The sequence below is a fragment of the Anastrepha ludens genome, chromosome X (assembly GCF_028408465.1).
Source record: "Anastrepha ludens isolate Willacy chromosome X, idAnaLude1.1, whole genome shotgun sequence".
NCBI classification, from domain to species: domain Eukaryota; kingdom Metazoa; phylum Arthropoda; class Insecta; order Diptera; family Tephritidae; genus Anastrepha; species Anastrepha ludens.
This window is the reverse complement of record NC_071503.1, coordinates 52,958,903-52,979,262: the sequence shown is the minus strand read 5'-3', so window position 1 is coordinate 52,979,262 and position 20,360 is coordinate 52,958,903. Positions and strand designations below refer to the sequence as shown.

Genomic DNA, 20,360 nt, shown 5'->3' with positions numbered 1-20,360 from the left:
TTCGTATTCTATTTGTTTTAGATATAAGGATTCAATTTATATGTCTGCTAGTGTTGTATTACTAGTGTCTTTAATTTTTGTTATAAGATTAGGTAAGATAATTTTATCGTACAATTTTATTTTTACATTGGTAAAAGTTTTATTCAATATGTTTATTTCACAATTTTCAAATTTGATTAAACAATTTCTCGTAGTTTCCAATTTAGCTTTATTGCAATTATGGGATATTGTATTGTTAAAGTGCTTAAGTATCAATATTCCGGGAATTATTTCGATTATTTCTTGTGTATTTAATGTTTGCGTTTTACAGTTAGCTTCTTCAAAGTTTAGTATATTATTTAAACAATTATCATTAATTTTTACAAGATTTCTTTTTAAATTATCTGTTAAGAGTCGGAAGACTGATTTGTCTTGACTTCGAATTCACTTTATTTCGCTAGTGTATTTTTTCTAATGGTAATATACATAAGTTGAGTAGGACCTTATATAGCAAAAATGTATGTACAAGATGTTACAGTAAATTAGAAACGAATATAAGTAATAGGCAAAATGATTAAAATAAGAGCGCTTAATTGGTATGTGTGTATGTATGTAATATAAGTATGCATTGAGTGTAAATGACTGTAAATGACAAAAAAACGAAAGAAATTGCAAAGTCAAAGTGATGGGTTCTATTCATTACAGCGGTACCCAACATCCTCCGCCCGTTGAAAGTTTAAGCTTTCAAGATGATCGTCTAATGGCAACAAGCACAATTTAGTTATAGCTTTTTTGGTGATTCCTGAAGTTGTTTTTAGGCTTGCTATGCGTACTACACTATCTGGTCCAGGAATTATGTCAATAACTCGTGCCAGAGGCCAACGAAGCGGCGGCAGATTTTCGTCTTTTATGAGTGCTAGAGCACCTTTTTTAAGTCCTTCCCTATGGGTTCGCCATTTGGATCGTTGTTGTAATTGGGTAAGATATTCTGTACTCCACTTCTTCCAAAATATTTGTTGCATGTGAGAAATTCGCTGCCAACGACTGAGCCTGTTAATATTCAGATCAGTGATGTCTGGTTCTACTGTAGCTGTGAAAGGGCCGCCAATCAAAAAATGTCCCGGCGTAAGAACTGCAAGATCATCAGGATGCTCTGTAAGAGGAATAAGAGGCCGTGAATTAATTACTGCTGAGATTTGGCAAACAAGTGTGCGGAGCTCTTCGAAGGACAACCTCGAAGAACAAACGACTCTGTAGAAGTGAAATTTCGCTAACTTAACAGCAGCTTCCCAAAGTCCACCAAAATGAGGAGATCTTGGCGGTATAAACTTCCATTCGATTCCATCTTCGACACAATGTTTAGCCACTTCACGTTGATGTTCGCTACTCAGAAATAATCGCCTTAGTTCCAGCAGCTCGTTTTTCGCTCCAACAAAGTTTGTTGCGTTATCCGTCCAAATTGTTTTAGGTTTACCTCGAGTGCTGATGAATCTTTGCAACGCAGCTAGAAACGCGGGTGTCGACAAATCCTTGACGAGTTCAAGATGAACTGCCTTCGTGGCAAAGCATATGAACAAGGCGATGTAGCACTTCATTGGTTGCCTGTTCCGAATTTCCGACTGATAATAGAACGGGCCACAAAAATATATTCCTGTAGTAAAAAATGATCTGGCCGCATTTACTCGTTCCACCGGTAAATCTGCCATGATTTGTTCCATTAATTTTGGTTTCGCACGAAAACAAATGATGCATTTGTTGATAACCTGTGCCACCGTTTTCCGGCCACCTATTGGCCAATATTGTAAACGAATCGTTGCAAGCAATGCCTGAGGACCTACATGTAGATATTTGAAATGAAAATAACTAATCATAGATGTTGTAAGAGGATGATGTTTTGGCATTATAATAGGATGTCGCGAATCAAAATCTAAGTTTGTGTTCTTGAGACGGCCACCAACTCTCAGAAGTCCAACCGGGTCCAGAAAAGGTGATAAAGAAAACAATGCACTTTTAGAGAAAATTGTTTCTTTTCTTTGAAGTGACGTATACTCAGCTGAAAAGTGTACCATTTGTATCATGCGAATTAAGAAGTATGTTCCATTCTGAATGTGACTAGGTGTTAAATAACCTGAGATATCCTTCTTCACAAACTTGTAAACGTAACCGTAGATGCGTTGCATAGATGCAAAATAATTTACGTATTTGCAGTTTATTGACATATCAGAAGCAGAGCGCGTAGTTAGCAAAAGGGTTTTGCGCATTTCGGGAAGCTCTTGAGTTCGAACGCAGCATTTAGGCCACTCATTGTGCGGATTAGACAAAAACGGCGGTCCATGTTTCCACAACGAAGAATTTAGTAATTCTGTTGGTGTGGCTCCGCGTGATAGTATATCAGCAGGGTTTACAGCTGTTGGGACATAACGCCACTCCATACCATCTGTGAGATTTTGAATACTGTTAATGCGATTAGCTACGAATACGTTGAACCGGGATGAGTCCTCCTTTAACCATGAGAGCACAATACTGGAGTCTGACCAACAATAAAACATTCAGCTGACGATATTAAGTTGAGCGATGGAGTGCACTAACTGAGCAAGCAAATAGGCAGCACACAGCTCGAGCTTCGGCACAGTGAGAGATTTAATCGGAGCAACTCGCGACTTTGAGCAAAGCAGATTTATACATACGCTCTTACCATTGCTAGCACGTATGTAAACACACGTACCATATGCAGACAAACTGGCGTCACAAAAGGCATGAAGTTCCAACGATGCATTCCTTTTAGCGATGAAGCGGGGAAATGTCAAATGTTTGACATCGTTGAATTGGCTGCATAGGTTCTCCCAACTTGTTTTATGAGACATCGGTAAACTTTCGTCCCAGTCTAGTTTTTCCATCCATAGACGCTGAAGAAATATTTTTGCCTTTAACACAAATGGGCCGACTAAGCCGAGCGGATCATACAAACGGGCAATGATGGAAAGTGCAGAGCGTTTCGTTATTTTTGTTGGTTTCTGAAATGGGGTAAATGCAAAGAAAAATAAATCATGATCTGTGTTCCATTGCAACCCTAGTGCCTTTGTTATGTTGCTGCCGTCGTCAAACCTTAGAAGTTTTTCCCTATCAGCTAGAGGAATCTGCGCTATTACAGCTTGATCATTGGAGCACCACTTTCGTATTTTGAAGTTACCCTTTGCAAGTAGTTGCGAAGTTTGCCCCATTATTTCAATTGCCTCCTCGGCAGTATCGGATCCAGTGATCATGTCATCAACATAAAAATCCCGCAGTACTATCTGAGCACCAAGGGGGTACGATGCGGCTTCATCGTTAGCCAGCTGGTGCATAGCTCTAATAGCTAAGAATGATGCTGGTCGTGTTCCATAAGTGACAGTCTCTAATTTGTAGGTCTTAACATCTTCCATCGGGTTTTCCCTCCAAAGTATGCACTGAATATAGTCATCTGGTGAGGTGATGCGTACGCAGCGGTACATTTTGCATATGTCACCTGTTAATGCGATGGGCCTTGACCTAAAACGTATTAAAGTTTCTGCAAGTTTTGGTTGAATTGTTGGACCTGTCATAAGAATTTCATTCAGAGAGTAGTTACTTGTTGTAGAAGCTGAACCATCGAATACTACCCGTAATTTCGTTGTTGTGCTATCTTCTTTAAAAACGCAGTGATGAGGAAGATAATATGTTGGTACATTGGGGAGAGCATCCACAAGAGTAATGTGCTTTAAATCGAGATATTCTCGCATGAACGCTGAATACTGTAACCTTACGTTGTCGTTTCGCTGCAAACGTCGTTCTAGAGAGATTAATCGGCGTAAGGCATATTGATATGAGTCACCAAGCATATTTGGACTCAGTTTGACAGGAAGGCGGACTGAGTACTCGCCAGTACCCAAACGGCAATGGTTTGTTTGGAAATGTATTTCACAATCTAGTTATTCTTTTGTTACCTTCGTGGTTCCTTCGATACAATTTTCTGTTTCCCAAAAACTGCGGACCATTTGATCAAGTGATCCATGTGGTTCGTTGCTTTCGACGAGTTTGGATGACACCGCGCACGAAGAGCTGATGTTGGAGCGTTGTTTACCGCCAGAGACGATCCAGCCGAGACGTGTCTTTTGCAAAATGTGTGTTGGTTCCTTAAGACGTATTTGGCCGACACACAACAAGTCAAAAAATATGCCGGCTCCAATTAAGAGGTCAATCCTACGAGAAGTATTAAATAATGGATCGACCAATTTTATGTTCTTAGGTATGACCCATTGCGATATGCTGAAAGTGGTGGTTGGTTGCTGCTCAGTAATGGTGGGAATTATTGACGCCGTAATAGTGTTTGTGTAATCGCTGTGAATAGATTTAAAAATAATATTGATTGTGTACTCAACTGTTGTATCTGAGTCTCCAATTCCCGAAACTGCTACTGGGAACTTCGATTTCTTCAACTGTAGTTGGTTGGATAACCTGCTCGTAACGAAATTTAGTTGCGAAGCTGAGTCTAAAATAGCACGACAGGGGATAAAACATCCAACACTGTTTTTTACAAACACCGTTGCGGTAGCTAGTAGTACGGATTCGTTTGGTTTAATGCTTGAGTGCTCGTTTGATATGCATGGAGGCGCCATGGAAACCAAAGATGCTGCTGATCCTGGTTGAAGAAACTTTTCTGCCGATGAGGCATTTTGGATGGGTTGCTCTGGAATATCCTTATGTAAAAGGGTGTGATGAGCACCTTTACAACCAAAACAGTGAGTGGATTTGCATTGTTGTAATCGATGTCCAAGCTTAAGACAGTTCAGGCAAAGTTCAGCAATTTTTGCCTCTTTCCAGCGCTCGCTTGGGGAGAGTTTCGCAAATGACGGGCAAGTATAAATGAGGTGATCAAGGTGCTTGCAAAACACACATGACCTTTGCGCAGGCTTCGAGACCACAAAAGACTTGTTGCGATTCACATATTTGCTCACCTGTTTGGTCGGAGTCTTACCGAGCGTAGCAAACGCAACATTCTCCAGAGTTTGTTACCTTTTTTCTAGGAACAACGCCATGCCTTCCCAAGTGGGTAGCTCATTGGATGACACTTTTTCCTCCCACATGTTTTGAGTAGTGGAGTCAAGTTTCTGCATAACGATGTGTATCAGCAAGCTGTCGGCCAATTGTTCTATGCTGCCTAAAGTCTGTAATGCACGAATATGTGACAAAAATTTATCCGTTAACCGCCGGAGATTTGTTGCCACCTTTCCTTCGACACTTTCTAGTCCAAATAACTCACGGATATGTGCCTGAAAAATTAAACGCTTGTTATCAAATCGGTTATTTAGTAATTCAAGAGCTTTATCATAGTTAGATTCGCGAATTTCTAAGGACTTTATGGTGTCCAACGCGGCATCTGCAAGGCATGAGCGGAGATGTTGGAGTTTTTCCACTTTAGTTAATTCAGCTTCTCGGTCAATTATGGTGCGAAACATGGAGAAAAATTGTGGCCAATCTGAGTAGTTGCCTCTAAACGTTGGCAACTTCAGTTCCGGTAAACAAGATTTTGGTTGCTTAAGAACAACCACAGATTGCGAGTCCTGAGGCGAAAAATTGCGTGTGGTTGAATGTAAATGGCTATCTAAGCGGTTGGACTGCAGCTCGCGAGTGATGGCGCCTTTGACTGAAATAAATATGTTCAAGAACTGCTGTCGAGCATCAGTGTCTAATTCGTCAGGATCTTCTTCTTCCAGGCGGTTTTGTGTGAGCTCAAAATTACTCCGTATGTTGTCTACTAGTTCCAATTTCAACGTGAGATCTACATGATCCAGTGAGCGTAGGGCTTCGGTTGTTGCGAGACGATGCATGGATTCCATTTGCCTAAAAATAGCTTCACTTTTCCTTTTCAGGAACCATCCTGGTCGTGCGGATAGAGAGTCTTCATTCCTTGACATTTTCACAGTGCCTTTGATAGCGATTACAAAAATTCCCAACTGTATGCGGTATACAGTACTAAGTTAGCGGTAGGATGGCGTGAGTTTACAGCTGCAAAAGTAAATGCAAGTCCGGTAGGCCAAGGTAGCTGACCGTGTATGCAACGGTTATGCAGGTGAATGTACTTAAGCACACGGTACTTAAGATGAGCAACAACGTTTGCTTATTAGTTTTTTGTTTTTTGTTTTTGTTTTGTTTGTACGACGTATCAAATGTATGATCACGTCGGGGTCACCAATGTTAAGAGTCGGAAGACTGATTTGTCTTGACTTCGAATTCACTTTATTTCGCTAGTGTATTTTTTCTAATGGTAATATACATAAGTTGAGTAGGACCTTATATAGCAAAAATGTATGTACAAGATGTTACAGTAAATTAGAAACGAATATAAGTAATAGGCAAAATGATTAAAATAAGAGCGCTTAATTGGTATGTGTGTATGTATGTAATATAAGTATGCATTGAGTGTAAATGACTGTAAATGACAAAAAAACGAAAGAAATTGCAAAGTCAAAGTGCTAGGTTCTATTCATTACAGCGGTTCCCAACATTATCCTTAACATATGTACTATAAATATTGTTTTCTAAATCTATGAGAACATCAGAATGGTTAAGCTTTATGGACTTATTGCTCATCTAAAACAAAAATATATTTATTTAATTGTTGCCTTGATTTTTGGATTATATTTGTCTTGGTATTTCTTCGTAGGTCTAACGTGAGTTTTATAGTATTTATGCCCAGTTTCTGTCGTCTGTATGTGGTCGTCGTCTATTTTTTCTACATTAACTTTCCTATATTTTCTGTGGTTTTTTCCACCTCTTATCTCTTTAATATAAATTGGTCCGCTTTCCAGTTCAAAATCTTTCCGGTTTTCATTTAACTTCTGAGTATATTTTTCTTTTTTTGCGTTTATAAGATCACGAATTTCTATATATCTACTCTGATGAACTTTGCCATTTACAAAATCAATCGGCTTGATGCCGGTCGTGCTATGTATGGTATTGTTATAAAAACCTATTATTCTAATCATTTTATCTTCCATACTTTCGTCTTTGTTTTGTCTATCATGTCTTAGCAAACGTATGTGTTCCTTGATTGTGTTATGAAGTCTTTCTATGTCAGCGTTGGACGTATGATTACTATTTGAGGTATAGTGAATATCTATGTTCTCTTTTTTCAAAAATTCCTGCATTGGTATAGCCTTAAATCCTAATTCGTTGTCCGCGATAATTTTATTTATTTTCCCATAGGTATTGATTATCAGCAATAGTTTTGTTTTGAATTCCGTCCAACTTCTACCGTTTATTTGAAATGCAAAAGCGAATTTTGAAAATTTGTCGATTGCTGTCATAAAGAGTTTCTTATCTAAGGTATAAGATACGTCTATGTGTAATATTTCGAGAGGTTTATGTGGGGTTTCCGTAATTTTATAAGGGATCTTTGGAGGTTTCCTGTCATATTTTTCTAAGTTGCAAATTTCACAATTATTTATGAACTGAGTTATTCTTTGATTCAATTTCGGATTGTAAATTCGCGTAATTAATTCCTCATAAATCGCTTGAATTCCTCTATGGTTTTTATTAAGGTGTTCATTCTTAATAATTTCGGTAAACCGATTTCCATCTTCTATGTCTTCTGTCATGAGTGTACATCTAAGTACCTTAAAATTTGTGTTATTTGAAAATAGTTCTTCATAAACATTTTTAAACTTTGTATAAAATTCATCTTGAATAAGAATAGCGTTAAGCTCATAGAAATTCATTTTCTTTTATTCTTAAAAACAGATTTATTTTTTATTCTTAATGATCCAGAAGTTGTTTTCATTATAACTACTTGGTTTTTAAACATATTAATTGAAGAAGTAGTACTTTTTATTGTAACATTATCACATTCTAGTGTATTTATGCTGGGTAAAATTCGTAGTGTCCTCCTTCGACACTAAAATATATTATTTTGAGTGGAAGTAAGATTTATTTCTACTTCATCATTTTCGACCTCTAATATTCCTTCGTTGACAATTCCAATATTGTCATTTTCTTCTCTAAAATATATGAGTTCAGTTTTAGGTGTTACTTGTTATACTTGGTTATACTTGTTATTATTTTTATTTTGGAAATACATTTGGAATGTTGATTCACCAATACATATGGTGTTTGTTCGATAGTCGATAGAAGCGTTTAAGCCAATAGGCCCATTATAGAAATCGTGAAATTGGATGATGTAAAGATCTAAGTATTCCAAGGAGTTTCCAAACTCTTTAAAAGTTGGTATTCTGGCTTTTTTATCAGTAAATATTTTATGTTGTAGAGTTTTTATGGATATGGGTTGGATTTGATGTATCCATGACGGATTACATATACCTGGAATTAATATGAAATGGCTCGCACCTGTATCTATGATACACTTTATGTGCCATAATTTTGTTTTTATCTTTAAATATGGTGTTTCTCCGAGGCTGATTCCTGAAAATTTTGGATAGTCCGTTCACCTGGTTTGATACTAAATTCATAACTATTAACATCCATCGGTTCGGGTGGCGGTTGTTTATTGTAACTGTTATTCGTTTGGAAAGGATTTTGGTTATTGATCCTACTGTTCTGGTTTGGTTGAGTAAAGTTATTTCTTTGTTCGTTATGCCCATAATAATTATTTTGTCTCAGATGTCCGTTATTTGGTTGGGAATTTCCATTATATTGCCCATTATTCTGTTGGTAGAAATTTGGTCTAAATTGTCCGTTATTTTGTAGACGGCCATTTTCACTATTTTGTGGGTAGAAATTCGATCTAAATTGTCCACTATTTTGTGGTTGAAAATTTCTCCTGTTTTGATAGTGCTGTCTTCTATCTGGTTGGTTGTAATTTTGCCTACTGGTAGGATTGGACCTTTGTATATGAGGGTTCTGTTCTAACCTCGTTTTATTGAAATAAGGGAGATTTTCTATCCTCGAATAAGATGTTCATCGCTTCTTCCAAACTGTTTGGGTTTCTACAAGCTAATATTGTCTTCATCGGTTCAGGTATTTTAGATTTAAATACATTTAACGCGGCTCTACAATTATTTTGGACTGCTAAGTTTAGTCCTCCTTGTTCTTGCCCGAGAACCGAAAGCGTTTTGTTATTTGTTAACCGTCTTAATTTATTTTTTATTTCTTCATAAAATTCTACGCTAGTACTTTTGAAGACTGTTGCCTTGAGTAGATCAAATAAATCGTCGCAGCTTAACCTATCGCCGAAATTATTTTGTAGTACATCCCTTATATCGTTCCACGAAATGGCTTGGCAATTGATTTCGACAACTTCTCTAGCTTTTCCTTTCAGTTTGCTTTTTATTAGATCCGAAAAAAAGGATTGTGACAGTTCGTCATATTGTTGGAGTACGGGTGGATTTTGTCTATCAAACTTAAAAACGTCCGGAGGTTCGGGAAGAGTCCCTAAATACTTAAGAGGGTCGAAATTTATTTGGGCCATTTAATTTTTCGGTATTTTACAATATTACATTAAATACGTTTCTAAGGGATAGATAAGCCTCAATTGGTAGCTCCGTAAGTGCTTTGCCTGTCAGCATATCATAACTGGGTGCTTTTTTATGTTTAATTCGAGTTTTGATGCATAATATCACTTCTTGTGTCCTTGTTTTTCTTATTTTTGTGATGGTATCAGTATTAACATTACTAATCGTGTCAATTGGTTTATGTTCATAGTTCGATAGGACATTTTCAAAATAATTTCCCAATGTCGCTGCTTTTTCATCATTTGTAAAAGCCCATGTGTTGTCTTCTTTTCTTAGTGGGGGTTGATGCTTTATTTGATTTTTAAGTTTTTTTGTACATTTCCACAAGGAATAATTTGTGTCAATTTCCTTATTTTTTATGTCACATAAACAAGTCTTCAAATTTTTTGTAGCTAAGTTTAACCTCTGTTTGTCTGCAGGAGATCTGGTTGTTTGCCATCATTTTCTCCATTCTCTTTTTTCCTTGATTTGCTTCTTAATAGAAATACCATTTAAAGTGTTTTGTGCGCTATATTTTGCTGCGGTGTGAATCTGAATCCTGCGTCAATAACTATGTCATTAAAACGTATGATGCTACGCTCAATGTCAAGTTGTGTTTCCAAAGGTGTACTTAGAATGAGTTGTTGGGAGATGTGTTTTCGATACTCATCCCAGTCAGTCCTCTTTGTAAATATTTGGGGTGTTATCTCTATAGGGTCAATTTTTGATGTGTAGTTAAGTATTATCGGCGGCCGCCGTAGCCGGAGGGGTTGGTGCGTGACTACCATTCGGAATTCACCGAGAGAACATCGGTTCGAATCTCGGTGAAACACCAAAATTAAGAAAAACCTTTTTCTAATAGCGGTCGCCCCTCGGCAGGCAATGGCATGCCTCCGAGTGTATTTCTGCCATGAAAAAGCTCCTCATAAAAAATCTGCCGTTCGGAGTCGACTTGAAACTGTAGGTCCCTCCATTTGTGGAACAACATCAAGACGCACACCACAAATAGGAGGAGAAGCTCGCCCAAACGCCCAAGAAGGGTGTACGCGCCAATTATATATATATATATATATATATTTGAATTAGTCTTGTATTATAGGAGCTGTCCGGACGTATCGCTTACTCAAGTAGGAGGGAGCCAGATGTCGAACGTTGCCGAACGCGGAGGCCGATTGTGCCTCTTTGTCGTTCGTTCCGCGCTCTCCCTTGCAGTTCAAGCCTTAAATGGAACGCCTCAAAGCAAGGTAACGCCGCATGAGCAAGGTAACGCCGCATTTTTTGGTGCATGCAGCCGGCTCCATAAGACGTTGTCACGTCAAAAAGTGTATGTTCGTACTTTAATACCAATGTCTCCACAGACAGCCTGACAGTGGTGACTATTTAGGGCTGCAGGAATGAAAACTATTTTTTGGGTCCTGCTATATGTCACACTGATGGAAGCACCACCGGATGAGTTTCGTAGGCTGGTTAAGGAAGCCGAGAAAGGAAGATAGCTCTAGTTATTGGCTCCCATGCTATCTCTCATCACACTCTCTGGAGGAGCACCGACATAAGCCATAGAGGTGAATACGTACTTAGCTTTATTTTACACACTCGCCTAGAAATAGCAAACCGGGTGAAGAACCAACATTTATTGGACCCACCTCCAAAAATGTTCTAGACTTAACTCTCTTTACAAATAACTTTACGATTATGGAAGATTGGAGCATGTCAAAAACGCCATCTTTCTCCGACCACAAATACCTAAAATTCAAAATAACATTCCGTCCAAGCTAAAGAGCAATTTCTTCAGAAATTCTAGGAACACTAACTGGGATCTGTTAAGGAAAGTGCTATTGCAAAAGTCATTGAGACCTTTCAGGCTCAGCTCCTGTGTTGAACTGAAAAAGAGTGTTAGAACGGTAATAGTGCCACTTAATAAAACATATCACGCAGAATGCACTCCCCTATACTTAAAACGCAGATCAAAACCACCTTGGTGGAACACGGAGCTGAGGTCAAAAAGGCGCAGCGTCATAGAATTTCTTACAAAGTCCCACGAATACTTATGACCAAGCGCGCACAAAACGATAAAGACAACCGGCTTCAGTTACAGAATTTATTGAAGTGAAGGCTTAGTTCTAACATTTATTATGTCAAGTTTTTGTAAAGGTAAAAAGGAGAGAATGGCAAAAGAGAGAGAACTAAATATGCGTTTTGATTACAGAGTTGCCAAATCGACATTATGCAACATATTTCAGTTCAATCCAAATGCATTCACATTTATTTCAATAAAAAAACTTCACATTTCAAAACTTCAACAAATTCAATTCAATGCGCTTTATCCGCTTCTCTTTACACAAAATCTTCGTAAAAATGTCAGCCGCATTTTCTTCTGAGCTCACATATTCGGCTCCAATTCGATGAATTTGTCTCGAATGTAGTGGTACTTGATGTCAATATGCTTGCTTCTAGACTGGATCTGCTCATTTTTGACCATTGATAACGCGCTTTGATTGTCACACAAAATTTTCGTCGGAGTAGCCACATCAGAGCGATATCTGCTAAAACCCATTATTTCGAGAACTTCTGTTCCACTCTCGGCCTGCTTGTTTTAGACAATACAGAGCTTTTTCGAGTTTACAAACTTTATCGCGATTATTGACGTCAACATATCCAGGTGGTTGCCACATATATAGTTCTTGGATCAAATTCCGATTCAGATACGCCCATACGATGTCCACATGGTTAGCTAAGAGCTGAAGTTTTGCTGACAGTGCGAGTAATAAGGGAATGGTCGAATAACGCACCGCGGAGGCAAACGTTTCTGACTAATCAACGTTATACTTTTGAGAGCACCTCTGTGCAACAATCTTGCTTTAAATTTATCCACCTGGTTTCTTTTTAATCGTAAATATCCATCTTGATCCTATAATATTTTTGTTTTCGGGATTACTCACGAGTGACCACGTTTTCTTTTTGATCAAAGAATTGTATCCGCATCCATAACTTTCTTCCAGTTTTCTGCATCTTCAGATTGCAATGCCTCTTCCACGGTTTGTGGATTTCCCGTGTACAAACTTAATTTTTGCTGCTTTGCACGATTTCGTGTTTGACGCCTTACAGTTTCAGCCTCAATTTCCATTACTTCCGAATCTTTTCTGCATTCAGCATCTGATTCACTTATTTCCGTTTCGAATTGCTCCCCTCTTCTGTTTCCAGTATCCGATTCGCTGCTTGCCACTTTAAACTGTCCCTCTACGTCATCGTTATTAATCACGTCAGTCGCATTATCTGGGTATGGAATTGCAACACAGAACGATTCTGATTGTTTCTTATCAAGTTTATCTAACGATTTTTCGAAGAAAGTGACGTCTCTTGCTATAATTATTTGACGTTTTGCCGAATCGTTGAGTCTATATCCCTTTCTTAATGTCTCGTAGCTAACAAGTTTGCCGACCCCTTTGGGTAAAATTTTCCGCTGCTCATATTTTTGTTTACATAATCGCGTCGCACCCAAACACACGGAGAGGAAACACCGAAGGCTTCCTTCCAAACCATCGCTCAAACGGAGTTGTATAGTTTTATTCCCGGAGCGGGGAACAACGAAAAAAAATAAAACACACGGGTTTAAAGTTGAGTCAATAATGAGCTGTCTTTCTTTATTTTACACTTTCTTTGCTTACCGTTGCATTTTCGTTAGCGGAAATGCACTTGGACAAATAAATTTACATATTGACACATATTGTGGGAAAAGAATACAATTAATAAAGTTATAAAATTTAATACAATTATTTTGCTTTCTGTTGCATTTTCGTTAGCGGAAATGCATTTGGACAAATATACATATTTTGGGAAAAAAATACAATTAAATAAAGTTAAGAAATTTAATATTATTATTTTGCTTTCTGTTGCATTTTCGTTAGCGGAAATGCATTTGGACAAATATGCGTATTGTGGGAAAATATTACAATTAATAAAGTTATAAATATATATGCACTATAGCACCCCCACCGTTTGTTTGAGGCTCCGACGAAATTATATTATTTTTATAGGGTGGTTTATAATGGTTTAATTTTTTAGCTGCAGGTTTGGGATATATGTTGTTTGTCTGTCCTAAAAGAGGTATATAAAAGTAACTAAGATACATATTGCTATGATAGTTAAGATATCTATACTATAACTAATTATTCTTGAATGTGTATCTGTATGTAGTGCTTGTTGTAGTGTTTTTCGTATTCTATTTGTTTTAGATATAAGGATTCAATTTATATGTCTGCTAGTGTTGTATTACTAGTGTCTTTAATTTTTGTTATAAGATTAGGTAAGATAATTTTATCGTACAATTTTATTTTTACATTGGTAAAAGTTTTATTCAATATGTTTATTTCACAATTTTCAAATTTGATTAAACAATTTCTCGTAGTTTCCAATTTAGCTTTATTGCAATTATGGGATATTGTATTGTTAAAGTGCTTAAGTATCAATATTCCGGGAATTATTTCGATTATTTCTTGTGTATTTAATGTTTGCGTTTTACAGTTAGCTTCTTCAAAGTTTAGTATATTATTTAAACAATTATCATTAATTTTTACAAGATTTCTTTTTAAATTATCTGTTAAGAGTCGGAAGACTGATTTGTCTTGACTTCGAATTCACTTTATTTCGCTAGTGTATTTTTTCTAATGGTAATATACATAAGTTGAGTAGGACCTTATATAGCAAAAATGTATGTACAAGATGTTACAGTAAATTAGAAACGAATATAAGTAATAGGCAAAATGATTAAAATAAGAGCGCTTAATTGGTATGTGTGTATGTATGTAATATAAGTATGCATTGAGTGTAAATGACTGTAAATGACAAAAAAACGAAAGAAATTGCAAAGTCAAAGTGCTGGGTTCTATTCATTACAGCGGTACCCAACATCCTCCGCCCGTTGAAAGTTTAAGCTTTCAAGATGATCGTCTAATGGCAACAAGCACAATTTAGTTATAGCTTTTTTGGTGATTCCTGAAGTTGTTTTTAGGCTTGCTATGCGTACTACACTATCTGGTCCAGGAATTATGTCAATAACTCGTGCCAGAGGCCAACGAAGCGGCGGCAGATTTTCGTCTTTTATGAGTGCTAGAGCACCTTTTTTAAGTCCTTCCCTATGGGTTCGCCATTTGGATCGTTGTTGTAATTGGGTAAGATATTCTGTACTCCACTTCTTCCAAAATATTTGTTGCATGTGAGAAATTCGCTGCCAACGACTGAGCCTGTTAATATTCAGATCAGTGATGTCTGGTTCTACTGTAGCTGTGAAAGGGCCGCCAATCAAAAAATGTCCCGGCGTAAGAACTGCAAGATCATCAGGATGCTCTGTAAGAGGAATAAGAGGCCGTGAATTAATTACTGCTGAGATTTGGCAAACAAGTGTGCGGAGCTCTTCGAAGGACAACCTCGAAGAACAAACGACTCTGTAGAAGTGAAATTTCGCTAACTTAACAGCAGCTTCCCAAAGTCCACCAAAATGAGGAGATCTTGGCGGTATAAACTTCCATTCGATTCCATCTTCGACACAATGTTTAGCCACTTCACGTTGATGTTCGCTACTCAGAAATAATCGCCTTAGTTCCAGCAGCTCGTTTTTCGCTCCAACAAAGTTTGTTGCGTTATCCGTCCAAATTGTTTTAGGTTTACCTCGAGTGCTGATGAATCTTTGCAACGCAGCTAGAAACGCGGGTGTCGACAAATCCCTGACGAGTTCAAGATGAACTGCCTTCGTGGCAAAGCATATGAACAAGGCGATGTAGCACTTCATTGGTTGCCTGTTCCGAATTTCCGACTGATAATAGAACGGGCCACAAAAATATATTCCTGTAGTAAAAAATGATCTGGCCGCTTTTACTCGTTCCACCGGTAAATCTGCCATGATTTGTTCCATTAATTTTGGTTTCGCACGAAAACAAATGATGCATTTGTTGATAACCTGTGCCACCGTTTTCCGGCCACCTATTGGCCAATATTGTAAACGAATCGTTGCAAGCAATGCCTGAGGACCTACATGTAGATATTTGAAATGAAAATAACTAATCATAGATGTTGTAAGAGGATGATGTTTTGGCATTATAATAGGATGTCGCGAATCAAAATCTAAGTGTGTGTTCTTGAGACAGCCACCAACTCTCAGAAGTCCAACCGGGTCCAGAAAAGGTGATAAAGAAAACAATGCACTTTTAGAGAAAATTGTTTCTTTTCTTTGAAGTGACGTATACTCAGCTGAAAAGTGTACCATTTGTATCATGCGAATTAAGAAGTATGTTCCATTCTGAATGTGACTAGGTGTTAAATAACCTGAGAAATCCTTCTTCACAAACTTGTAAACGTAACCGTAGATGCGTTGCATAGATGCAAAATAATTTACGTATTTGCAGTTTATTGACATATCAGAAGCAGAGCGCGTAGTTAGCAAAAGGGTTTTGCGCATTTCGGGAAGCTCTTGAGTTCGAACGCAGCATTTAGGCCACTCATTGTGCGGATTAGACAAAAACGGCGGTCCATGTTTCCACAACGAAGAATTTAGTAATTCTGTTGGTGTGGCTCCGCGTGATAGTATATCAGCAGGGTTTACAGCTGTTGGGACATAACGCCACTCCATACCATCTGTGAGATTTTGAATACTGTTAATGCGATTAGCTACGAATACGTTGAACCGGGATGAGTCCTCCTTTAACCATGAGAGCACAATACTGGAGTCTGACCAACAATAAAACATTCAGCTGACGATATTAAGTTGAGCGATGGAGTGCACTAACTGAGCAAGCAAATAGGCAGCACACAGCTCGAGCTTCGGCACAGTGAGAGATTTAATCGGAGCAACTCGCGACTTTGAGCAAAGCAGATTTATACATACGCTCTTACCATTGCTAGCACGTATGTAAACACACGTACCATATGCAGACAAACTGGCGTCACAAAAGGCATGAAGTTCCAACGATGCATTCCTTTTAGCGATGAAGCGGGGAAATGTCAAATGTTTGACATCGTTGAATTGGCTGCATAGGTTCTCCCAACTTGTTTTATGAGACATCGGTAAACTTTCGTCCCAGTCTAGTTTTTCCATCCATAGACGCTGAAGAAATATTTTTGCCTTTAACACAAATGGGCCGACTAAGCCGAGCGGATCATACAAACGGGCAATGATGGAAAGTGCAGAGCGTTTCGTTATTTTTGTTGGTTTCTGAAATGGGGTAAATGCAAAGAAAAATAAATCATGATCTGTGTTCCATTGCAACCCTAGTGCCTTTGTTATGTTGCTGCCGTCGTCAAACCTTAGAAGTTTTTCCCTATCAGCTAGAGGAATCTGCGCTATTACAGCTTGATCATTGGAGCACCACTTTCGTATTTTGAAGTTACCCTTTGCAAGTAGTTGCGAAGTTTGCCCCATTATTTCAATTGCCTCCTCGGCAGTATCGGATCCAGTGATCATGTCATCAACATAAAAATCCCGCAGTACTATCTGAGCACCAAGGGGGTACGATGCGGCTTCATCGTTAGCCAGCTGGTGCATAGCTCTAATAGCTAAGAATGATGCTGGTCGTGTTCCATAAGTGACAGTCTTTAATTTGTAGGTCTTAACATCTTCCATCGGGTTTTCCCTCCAAAGTATGCACTGAATATAGTCATCTGGTGAGGTGATGCGTACGCAGCGGTACATTTTGCATATGTCACCTGTTAATGCGATGGGCCTTGACCTAAAACGTATTAAAGTTTCTGCAAGTTTTGGTTGAATTGTTGGACCTGTCATAAGAATTTCATTCAGAGAGTAGTTACTTGTTGTAGAAGCTGAACCATCGAATACTACCCGTAATTTCGTTGTTGTGCTATCTTCTTTAAAAACGCAGTGATGAGGAAGATAATATGTTGGTACATTGGGGAGAGCATCCACAAGAGTAATGTGCTTTAAATCGAGATATTCTCGCATGAACGCTGAATACTGTAACCTTACGTTGTCGTTTCGCTGCAAACGTCGTTCTAGAGAGATTAATCGGCGTAAGGCATATTGATATGAGTCACCAAGCATATTTGGACTCAGTTTGACAGGAAGGCGGACTGAGTACTCGCCAGTACCCAAACGGCAATGGTTTGTTTGGAAATGTATTTCACAATCTAGTTATTCTTTTGTTACCTTCGTGGTTCCTTCGATACAATTTTCTGTTTCCCAAAAACTGCGGACCATTTGATCAAGTGATCCATGTGGTTCGTTGCTTTCGACGAGTTTGGATGACACCGCGCACGAAGAGCTGATGTTGGAGCGTTGTTTACCGCCAGAGACGATCCAGCCGAGACGTGTCTTTTGCAAAATGTGTGTTGGTTCCTTAAGACGTATTTGGCCGACACACAACAAGTCAAAAAATATGCCGGCTCCAATTAAGAGGTCAATCCTACGAGAAGTATTAAATAATGGATCGACCAATTTTATGTTCTTAGGTATGACCCATTGCGATATGCTGAAAGTGGTGGTTGGTTGCTGCTCAGTAATGGTGGGAATTATTGACGCCGTAATAGTGTTTGTGTAATCGCTGTGAATAGATTTAAAAATAATATTGATTGTGTACTCAACTGTTGTATCTGAGTCTCCAATTCCCGAAACTGCTACTGGGAACTTCGATTTCTTCAACTGTAGTTGGTTGGATAACCTGCTCGTAACGAAATTTAGTTGCGAAGCTGAGTCTAAAATAGCACGACAGGGGATAAAACATCCAACACTGTTTTTTACAAACACCGTTGCGGTAGCTAGTAGTACGGATTCGTTTGGTTTAATGCTTGAGTGCTCGTTTGATATGCATGGAGGCGCCATGGAAACCAAAGATGCTGCTGATCCTGGTTGAAGAAACTTTTCTGCCGATGAGGCATTTTGGATGGGTTGCTCTGGAATATCCTTATGTAAAAGGGTGTGATGAGCACCTTTACAACGAAAACAGTGAGTGGATTTGCATTGTTGTAATCGATGTCCAAGCTTAAGACAGTTCAGGCAAAGTTCAGCAATTTTTGCCTCTTTCCAGCGCTCGCTTGGGGAGAGTTTCGCAAATGACGGGCAAGTATAAATGAGGTGATCAAGGTGCTTGCAAAACACACATGACCTTTGCGCAGGCTTCGAGACCACAAAAGACTTGTTGCGATTCACATATTTGCTCACCTGTTTGGTTGGAGTCTTACCGAGCGTAGCAAACGCAACATTCTCCAGAGTTTGACACCTTTTTTCTAGGAACAACGCCATGCCTTCCCAAGTGGGTAGCTCATTGGATGACACTTTTTCCTCCCACATGTTTTGAGTAGTGGAGTCAAGTTTCTGCATAACGATGTGTATCAGCAAGCTGTCGGCCAATTGTTCTATGCTGCCTAAAGTCTGTAATGCACGAATATGTGACAAAAATTTATCCGTTAACCGCCGGAGATTTGTTGCCACCTTTCCTTCGACACTTTCTAGTCCAAATAACTCACGGATATGTGCCTGAAAAATTAAACGCTTGTTATCGAATCGGTTATTTAGTAATTCAAGAGCTTTATCATAGTTAAATTCGCGAATTTCTAAGGACTTTATGGTGTCCAACGCGGCATCTGCAAGGCATGAGCGGAGATGTTGGAGTTTTTCCACTTTAGTTAATTCAGCTTCTCGGTCAATTATGGTGCGAAACATGGAGAAAAATTGTGGCCAATCTGAGTAGTTGCCTCTAAACGTTGGCAACTTCAGTTCCGGTAAACAAGATTTTGGTTGCTTAAGAACAACCACAGATTGCGAGTCCTGAGGCGAAAAATTGCGTGTGGTTGAATGTAAATGGCTATCTAAGCGGTTGGACTGCAGCTCGCGAGTGATGGCGCCTTTGACTGAAATAAATATGTTCAAGAACTGCTGTCGAGCATCAGTGTCTAATTCGTCAGGATCTTCTTCTTCCAGGCGGTTTTGTGTGAGCTCAAAATTACTCCGTATGTTGTCTACTAGTTCCAATTTCAACGTGAGATCTACATGATCCAGTGAGCGTAGGGCTTCGGTTGTTGCGAGACGATGCATGGATTCCATTTGCCTAAAAATAGCTTCACTTTTCCTTTTCAGGAACCATCCTGGTCGTGCGGATAGAGAGTCTTCATTCCTTGACATTTTCACAGTGCCTTTGATAGCGATTACAAAAATTCCCAACTGTATGCGGTATACAGTACTAAGTTAGCGGTAGGATGGCGTGAGTTTACAGCTGCAAAAGTAAATGCAAGTCCGGTAGGCCAAGGTAGCTGACCGTGTATGCAACGGTTATGCAGGTGAATGTACTTAAGCACACGGTACTTAAGATGAGCAACAACGTTTGCTTATTAGTTTTTTGTTTTTTGTTTTTGTTTTGTTTGTACGACGTATCAAATGTATGATCACGTCGGGGTCACCAATGTTAAGAGTCGGAAGACTGATTTGTCTTGACTTCGAATTCACTTTATTTCGCTAGTGTATTTTTTCTAATGGTAATATACATAAGTTGAGTAGGACCTTATATAGCAAAAATGTATGTACAAGATGTTACAGTAAATTAGAAACGAATATAAGTAATAGGCAAAATGATTAAAATAAGAGCGCTTAATTGGTATGTGTGTATGTATGTAATATAAGTATGCATTGAGTGTAAATGACTGTAAATGACAAAAAAACGAAAGAAATTGCAAAGTCAAAGTGCTAGGTTCTATTCATTACAGCGGTTCCCAACATTATCCTTAACATATGTACTATAAATATTGTTTTCTAAATCTATGAGAACATCAGAATGGTTAAGCTTTATGGACTTATTGCTCATCTAAAACAAAAATATATTTATTTAATTGTTGCCTTGATTTTTGGATTATATTTGTCTTGGTATTTCTTCGTAGGTCTAACGTGAGTTTTATAGTATTTATGCCCAGTTTCTGTCGTCT

General features: G+C 38.5%; 2 protein-coding genes across 2 annotated transcripts; both read right to left on the bottom strand.

The window, feature by feature from the left end:
* Nucleotides 1–1,006: 1,006 nt before the first annotated feature.
* LOC128869229 (uncharacterized) lies at nt 1,007–5,912 on the bottom strand. Its single transcript, XM_054111761.1, has 2 exons — nt 4,377–5,912; nt 1,007–1,132 (listed from the first exon to the last, which is right to left on the bottom strand). The coding sequence occupies exon 1, from the start codon at nt 5,910–5,912 to the stop codon at nt 5,007–5,009; it is 906 nt and encodes a 301-aa protein (XP_053967736.1). The 3' UTR covers nt 1,007–1,132; nt 4,377–5,006.
* An 8,748-nt stretch (nt 5,913–14,660) lies between these two features.
* On the bottom strand, nt 14,661–20,077 carry LOC128869465 (uncharacterized). The gene is made up of 2 exons (XM_054112011.1): nt 18,031–20,077; nt 14,661–14,786 (listed from the first exon to the last, which is right to left on the bottom strand). Exons 1-2 carry the CDS (start codon nt 19,564–19,566, stop codon nt 14,742–14,744), a joined length of 1,581 nt encoding a protein of 526 aa, XP_053967986.1. The 5' UTR covers nt 19,567–20,077; the 3' UTR covers nt 14,661–14,741.
* Between the last annotated feature and the right edge of the window lie 283 nt (nt 20,078–20,360).

What these genes read in the sequence shown, in the direction of transcription:
- LOC128869465 (XM_054112011.1), bottom strand. Translation starts at nt 19,566, where the DNA reads ATGTCAAGGAATGAAGACTCTCTATCCGCACGACCAGGATGGTTCCTG. An exon ending in TTGGAGACTCAGATACAACA is followed by an intron (nt 14,787 to 18,030) that starts GTTGAGTACACA and finishes TTCCTCTTACAG; the next exon opens with AGCATCCTGATGATCTTGCA.
- LOC128869229 (XM_054111761.1), bottom strand. Translation starts at nt 5,912, where the DNA reads ATGTCAAGGAATGAAGACTCTCTATCCGCACGACCAGGATGGTTCCTG.